Genomic DNA, 8016 nt, shown 5'->3' on the forward strand with positions numbered 1-8016 from the left:
CTGCCATGCCCTTCTCGGAGATGCAGCAGGGAGCAGATCCTGCGGTGGGCTCTGCAATGTGCAGTAACCTGGAGGTGGTGGTACCATGTTCCCAGAGAGCCTCTTGTTAAATTAGCAATGCAGTGAAAGGTGGATGTTCTTGATGGTCTGTTTAATTGGCTTCAGATATTTATATCAACCTCTCGTTAATGCGTGGGCTGTGCTCTGCTCCTTGGGTCCTGGAGTACGGTGGGTAGCACAGCCGTCATCTGCTGGCAGCGTGGGTGCTGCCTTCCTGTGAATGCGACAGGGCTCCTGCCCACAGGTGTCCTGCCAATTTTCTTGTGCCCATACAATTGTGCTTTTCCTCTGTGTGTGTTTTGTTGGTGTGGGTTTTTGGTTTTTTTTCTTTTTGGAAAACTGAACTTGCTGTTTCCGTGTGCTGAAGGCCAGCAAATAGGAGGTGGGCATGCTGGGGAGTTCCTCCTTCACTCAACAGGCTGGCGAAGGTCTGAAGTTGTCGAGAGAAGTTCTTGTTCTCCTCTGCGATGCCGTCGCTCTGCTGTCTGCGGGGACCTGCGAGTCTGGAGGTGTCGGTGGTCCTGCCTTGAGGGCCGTGGACTCCGGTGGACGTTGTGGTGACCTTGGGTGCTCTGAGCTGCTCCCGGCAGAAGGGGGAGGGGGTGACCCAAGGTGAAAACCAGAAACAGGGGTGCAGGGGGTGCTCGGAGGTGCCGGCCGGGGGCTGGGGGGAGCCTGCAGGCACCGGCGGAAGCAGGTTTTGTCTTTGTTTTTCCGGTCGGATGCACAAGGTGGCTTTGGACGAGCTGCTGCTGTGCCACGGGCTTTACTGCCATCTTGTAGCCACGCGGGATACTACAGGGGAGGCGGTGGGGACAGCGGGGCTGGGCCTCCCCCAGGACACCCCCCTCCTGCACGTTTTTGGCCCCAAAGCCCATACTGAGATTTGAACATCAGTTCTGCGGCTGGCTGTGCTTGGGCAGTGACCGTGGCGGGGTTTGTGTGGCCGGGGAGCTTGCTTGGTCCCTCCTTGCTCATCCAGGCTCGCTGCTGGGTTCGGGTGCTGCTCCGGGAGGGCAGGGACCCCCACTGCACACAGCTCACACAGAGGGGCTGTGGGCTCAGCTGGATCTGGCCCCTGCTGCAGCCCAGGTGATGGGGCTGCTGCCTGTCCCAGCTCAGCAGGAGGCAGGACCCCCCTGGCCGGGGGAGCTGGGAGCGTGCTGCTCTGTGGTTTCATCTCAGGAGGGATCACAGCTCCAGTTTACTAGGGTTTGACAGATTTTTGAGCTCGGGGACTCCATGGAGGAATTCTCCCCGATCCAGCTATGCCACAGTGACCGGTGTGGCACTGCCAGCATCCCTGGGCACACAGGGGCTGCCCAAGGCCGGGATGATCCATCCCACTGTGTGCACAGCCCACGGAGGCTGCTCTTGCTGCTGTCATGTGCTGGCTGCAAGTGACTTAATAATTGCTTAATTAACAATAATTCAAATGACCTGAGCAGAGCCTTGCATGGCATTTCACTGCGATGGTCACTCGGCATCGGCATGGCTTAGGGGAGCAGGGCACAGATCTTGTTCCACACCAAGCAGCAGATGCGAGGGCCCTGCCTTGGTGCAGCCAGGGACTGACCCTGCAGCCTGGTCCTGGGATGCAGCACCCAAAACCTGACCTGAGCTATTTACTAGACACCATCAGGGCTGTTCTGGCTAATTGCTGCCAAAGTTTGTGAAGTCTGGCTTTGTGTTTCTCTCTGGATACATCAGTGGGGTGTGTAATGCTCTCAAAGAAGCGCATAAAGGACCAGTATTCAAGAGGCTCAGCTCTGGGTTTTATTGAAGCTGTGTGGCTGCTGTATTTCCCCCTTTAAAATGTCATTTATTTTTGTGCCTACGCTGCAAATTGTTTCTAAAAAGAGCAGGCTGTTCGGGTTATTGTATTTCTCCTTTGCTAACGCATTAAGGTGAACCATAACGTGTGGCTTTGCATTGTTATTTAAAACAGCAAAAGCCTCGTGGCTGCAGGAGGGGTCTGAGGGGGCTTTGTGCAAAGTCTGAGCCCCATAAACTTTCCTCGGGATAATCAGCCACTAAATTGGTACTTGATCCTGTGGCTTCCATCCAGCTGTCTTTCCTGAGATGCTCCAATAAACGGGACTCACAAAATCAAATAAAAATTGGTTGAGAGTGTAAAAACACACGTTGCGTTGTGGGAGCCATGGGTGGGAGTTTGATCCCAGCTTCATCATTCATGTGCTGTGGGGGAAGCGGGTTCAGGTTTGCAAACAGTTTTCCCAGCCAGGACCAGCTTGCGTTCCCTGTGAACTGGTGGATTTGGCCAAGTCCTCACGGGCTCTTGGCTTTGAGGAGACCTTTTGGGTGGCTGAGCTTCAGCTTGCCTTTAAGGAGCGTAGAGAGCCTGGGTGACTTGGTAGAGTGTGTGTTCGGTGACCTCCTTGAAGTACTGGCAGCACAGCCACTCCTCAAGGCCAGGGCTCCCCACTGCCCCAGCTGAATTCTCTGCAAAATTCAGGAGCAGCAGAGCCCTCTTGACCTCCACCCAGCTTCGGAGCAGGGTGAGGGTCTTCTTGCTTCTGGCGAAGAGCTCCTGGCGAGGCCCCCAGAGCAGGACCTGCAGGATGCTCCTTGCCTGCTCAATGGAGACCCTCTTGCAAGGATCTCTGTGCAGAAGCAGCATGGCCAGACGCTTGAGTCCCGTGGAATAGATGGACAGGGAAGGGATTTCAGGAAGTCTGTTGCTTCTGAACCCCAAGGTGTTCTCCAGAGAGATGTCCACGTGCAAAATATCATAGATGAGCATGCCTACATTCAGCTCATCTGCCACTGGGGAGGGTGGTGCACTGCGCCCCTCGCTCCAGTCCTGCTCTTGGCTGGTAGAACAAGGTCTTCGCTTGTCTTTAACCTTGAAGAAGCTGCTGATTAGCAGCCTTGGAAGGGACAGCCTCGGGGATGCCTCCTTGCCTTGCTGGCTCCGGCGAGGGCATGGGCACTGCACCAGCAGCAGGTTCTTGGGGCAGAGGTCTCCCTGCCCCATGTTCTGCATTCGGAGATGCTCCAGCCCCATGCACACCTGCAGGAGCAGGAGGCAAGCCAGGCGTTCGTAGTGCCCAGGGCTGGTCCTGTGCAAACCGTGGGATTCCTTTACAAAGTCTGCCAGGGTCTGGTAGGGAACCTCAGGAGAAATGAGGACCTTCAGGACAGGGCGAGTGGCAAGATGGGCTTGCTTCTCTCTGGAAGGGGACTGACTCAGCTCCCTGGGGCTTCCCGGGAGCACCAGCTCCCAAGGGAGGTGGTCGGTGAAGCGGCCGATCAGGCGCTGGATGCTGCAGTGCACTCCGAGGGAGTTCTGCACACCAAGGCTGGTGCAGCACGGCTTGGGGACCTACGAGGGGAGACAGGACATGGCTAGCTGCGTGGGGATGGAGCCACAGGGTGCCTTGTCCTGGGCCAGACCACCGCCTCAGCTCAGGGCCACCGGTCCTGGTCTGACCCATGCATGGTGCTGGGGTCCCCCCGCACCCTGTGAACCCACAGGCACCCATCAGAATGGCTTTGAGTGAGAAATGGGTAAGAAGAGGGGGTGTAACCCCCAGCTGGGCTGCAAAGCTGCTTTGGCGGGTCTGGTCTCATCCTGCACTGCCTGAGGAGCCAGCTCTGCTCCAGCCTCTACTTTGTGTTTGCTGGCCCCTCGAGACCACCTGCCAGGTCACCTCCCTCAGCAGTGCCATTCTCCTTGACGTGTCCTTTGGAGCCGTGGGAGCTGTCACCCCAGCCTGCACCGGCAGCACCGCCTCATTTAGCAAATGCAGAAGTAGGTGGAAAAAGGGGAAGTGCCTGTGTGACGGGGGCCAGTGGAAAAGCCAACGCTCCCCGTTCATGCTTGCCTGCCGCCCTGCAGCCCCCCGTGTGGCAGGAACTGGCTTCTTCTGCGCCACCTGGGGTGTTTTCCCCAATTCCCTGCTTACCTTGGCTGCAAACACCAGCTGGCTTTGCTCAAAAGTGAAGCCCACTCGGAAATACCAGGCGTCGCCGCTTTCGCAGCACGGCTCCCGGTCCAGGATGCTGAGCGTTGCCCAGTTCTTCCCTGCCAGCTCTGCCTCCAGCAGCTGCTGCCGCTCCTCCGGCCCCACGAGCTCCTCCTGGATGCGAGCTGAGAGCCGGGTCAGCGTGGCCACCTGGCACCCCAACACCACCCCGCACACCCCAGCCGAGCTTTCCAGGAGCTGCAGGAGCTTCCCCAGCTCCCCGTCTGCCGTTCTGAAAGTCAGCTCCGCCGGGCTGGGCGATGGGGCTTTCTGTGGGCTGCTCCAGGCCACTGGTTCTCCCAGGCTTTGGGACTTGGTCAGGGGCTTCTTGGGTCCCCAGGAGTGTCTGTCCTGTGGCGGGATGGAGCTGGGAGCCTCCTTGTGCTGCAGGTGGGGTGGTGGGGTGCCGTAGAGGATGCTGCTGGCCCATGATGTGGGATCGCCCTGATGGTGCTGGGATGGCCCCTGCTCCGGGAGGGACTCCGCTCGCTGGAGCTGCTTTTTTGGCAGTGGGGGGGGGCAGGGGGTTTCGGTCAGGCTGAGAGGGGGGTCTCCCAGCTCCTTCCCTTCGGCTAGCCTTGTGGGGGACTAGGTGGGCCCGCAGCTCTCCTGGGGAGGAGGAACAGACACAGCAGCGCTGAGGCTTCCCTGGGAGGCGGGGTGGGGGAGGGTGGGGGGAAAAGTGGGTGATGAAGCAGGGTGGGAGTACAGGCACATTATTTGCCCCGCTGCGTATTTGCAGCCCCAAAGCAATGCCCAGCGCCAGCCAGAGGGGTGACGGCCGCGTGCTGCGGGAGGAGGACGGGGACAGCGGTGGGGTTTGTCCAGGATGGGGCAGGAGGGCAGTGGGGCCGGGGCATCACTCACCCACGTTGCTGTAGATGAGGGCTGGGTCGGAAGGCCGGGGCGAGTGCCCCCCCGGGGTGTCCGGCATGGGGGCAGGTAATCCAGTGGTGCCCAGGTCCAGGATGCTGCAGCGAGCCCTGCACGGAGCCGGGAGTCAGCGCTAGCCCCCCCCAGGGGGCTCGGACTCCGTTCGGTGTCGGCTCAGGGGAAGAATAAAGAGAAAGGGGAAGCAGTTGCCTGGGGAGCCCTGGCTGTGTGGTTTTGGTGCAGAAGGCAGGGAGTTCAGTGGCCCAGTGACTCCAGTTCCTGCACTGGGGGTGCTCCCGAGGAGGGGAGCTGCCTCAGGGGCTTCACGGGTGCTGGTTCACGGGTGCAGGGGGGATCATGCCTGCCCTGTGGTCCCTGTTGGGTGGCCGCAAGGAGGACACGATGGATGCCACCATTGTGCGGTGCAGGAGAGGTGTGGGACAAGAGCAGGAAACGCCTTTGCCACCCCTAGCCCAGATCTGGGGGGGCAGGACAGGGGGTCTGTGCATGGGGTGGGCAAGCAGAGAGCCCGTAAGGAGGAGAGCAGCGGGCAGGAGGGTCCACAGCCCTGGCTGTGGTTTCGCTTCCCCATCCTGGCCCGGCTCAGTGCAAACCTGCTGTCACAAACCCTACCCAAACTGCAGTGGCTTTCTCTAAAAACTCCGGTTTCTGCTGGGCCATCACTTGCTGCACTGCTCCAGGCTCTGCCCCCCCTTCGGCCCAGCCCAGCCCCCGTTATCCCCCGGGAAGCAGGGAATACTGCCCTGCCGCTGGCGGGGGTGCAAAGCGTGGGGCTGGAGCCTTGCTGGAGCCTCTTTGGGCCCTATTTGCAGAGCAGTTTGTTACCTCCGAGTTTTCCCTGGTAGTGGCGGGGGCCGGGAGGGCTCCAGCTCCATCTCCCACCCCGGCAGTGGCTCCCGCTCCCCATTCCAGGCTCTGGCAGCGTTGGCCATGGCACCGCCAGGAATCGCCTCGCCCAGCTTGCTGCAGCCCCGCTCGCAGGATGCTCTTTCAAAACCTGCTTCTTGCAAGCCTCGAGGAAGCTGGCGGCCTTGCTCCCCAGCAGCCCCACCGTGGCTCTGCAGCCATGCGCTGCCCTGCTGTGGCGGCAGCAATTGCATCGCCTTCGCTGCAACCTGTTGCAATGGGTTTGCTTCCCCAGAGCCGCTGGTGGAGGCTTCACACTCTTCCTCCCGGGCGGCTTTCTGGATGGCGGCTGTGTTAAGGGGGGGAGGGGGCGGATTTCCGCAGTGAAACCCCACAAATTATGTAATTAATTCCCTGCTCTCTGGGTTGTGTTACTCTAGGTAGATTGGTGGGGTGGAATTTCTTTGGTTTTGATGTTTTTTGCTGGGATTTCCTGCAGCTGTTGCACAGGTCGTTAGAAAACACTTTTTTTCTCTCGGAGCTTTGCAGGGGCTGAGAGCACAGAGCAACCCAACGCAGGAAAAAATGCCCCCTTTGGTGCCTGTCCCCTCTAGGATAAAGCCTCTCTTTTAACACTCTAAAACTCGAAATATTTTAATAGCTTCTCCTTCTAGTATTATTAGCAAATAACTAACAGTACCCATTAGCAAATGGTGGGTGGAGGAGTGGGCGAGCCCCTCTTCAGGAAGCCCAGCTTCAGCGATTTCTGCTGGGATGAGCAGGCTTTGGGGGATGTGGATTTGCATGAAGAAAGTGGAAGCATCCACATCTCTACCATTTAAGCTGGACCATGCAGCCCTGTGGGACCAGGCACCCCTCCAGGACTTGGCGGGGGGGTGGGGGGGGCGGTTTGGGGCTTGGTGTGTGCCTGTGAGCCTGAAGCCCCCCTCTGCGAAGAGCCCATACCCCTCCGCTTTCCTCGCCGTGTATTTTGCAGCCCAGCGCCAAGCGAGCCAGTAGGTTTGTGTCTGTTGGCCCGCGGCGCTTGCCGAGGGCCGTTTCTGCGGTGCCAAGGCCATATGCTAGAGCTGATCAAAATGCGTGTTGGGACTGAGTCATGCTGGAATCCAGCACTAGCTCGGGGAGGATGTGCAAGACTTTGGGAAATGACAGCCCGCGCTGGTACCCGAGCGGTGCTTCCCACGCTGCTGCCTGCTTTGCTGCCTGCCCCTGCGCCCGCCCCCCCCCCCCCCCCCCCCCAGCCCAACAGCGAGGCTCCGAGTTGCTCCCCCAACATGTCATCTAGGGCTATAATGCTGTAAAAATAGACCATAAATGGAGCATTTAAAATTCAGCAGGATCCTGGGCTTATTGATGGTGTTCAACAGCAGGGTCAGGGTACATATTGCCCCTCATCCCAGTAAGTCATTTATGTTAATGACTGTGCTACAAACTGTTTTAAGCAACAGTAAATCTATTAGAAGCATCCATATTTTTTTTGCCTAATTAGTAATATTACCGTCAAGATATACCAGAGACCTTTATGAATAAAAATTACAGAATGAATGCAGTGAATGTGACCCTACCAGGCTAGAGCGAGGTGGTACGAACCCGGGCAAGCCCTGTGGCGCAGTGGGCGGGAATTGCCTTTTGCAGAAGAATTAGCTGCAAATATCTTGGTGCATCTTATAATAGTAAAGGAGACAATGCCAAGTTTAAAAGCATCCCAAGCCCATAAAAAGGACATGATTTTGGTATCGCTAAGCCCTGCAGGACTAGTAAGCAGACACTAATTTGCTTCTGCAAACCACCGGGCATCCCCAAATCTGTCAGGGGGTTCCCCTGCCTGGCCCAGTCTGATAGAGCGGCTGCAGGACAGCGAGGGCAATTGCAGCCTCTGCTCCGGGGGGGGGTGGAGCCCCTTGCCCCCCACCCCAAGCTGTGCAGGGGTGGGATTTGGGGAACTGATGCAGGGAAGTTTTTACTTTGCTGAAGCCTTTTTACTTTGTAAGGAAATCGGTTTCTTTTCACAGCAAGAAATACGATCTTTAAAAGCACCTGCTGGAAAATTGCATTTTCCTAATTGCATTTTTCTAATTGTATTTAATTTTTGGTGGGTGTTTTTCCCCAGAATCACTCTCAGTAGATAGCTGCTGCAGGGATGCTCCGTGCCTGGCTCGGGGCAGGTCAGGGCGATACCTGTGGTACTGCCAGGCTTGTGTGGGCG

General features: G+C 57.9%; 1 protein-coding gene across 1 annotated transcript; it reads right to left on the bottom strand.

Annotated features, from left to right (window-relative positions):
• PEAK3 (PEAK family member 3) lies at nucleotides 1-4909 on the bottom strand. The gene is made up of 3 exons (XM_037382599.1): nucleotides 4817-4909; nucleotides 3990-4637; nucleotides 1-3406 (listed from the first exon to the last, which is right to left on the bottom strand). Exons 1-3 carry the CDS (start codon nucleotides 4907-4909, stop codon nucleotides 2405-2407), a joined length of 1743 nt encoding a protein of 580 aa, XP_037238496.1. The 3' UTR covers nucleotides 1-2404.
• Between the last annotated feature and the right edge of the window lie 3107 nt (nucleotides 4910-8016).

This window comes from Falco rusticolus, chromosome 4, assembly GCF_015220075.1.
Source record: "Falco rusticolus isolate bFalRus1 chromosome 4, bFalRus1.pri, whole genome shotgun sequence".
Taxonomy (NCBI): Eukaryota; Metazoa; Chordata; class Aves; order Falconiformes; family Falconidae; genus Falco; species Falco rusticolus.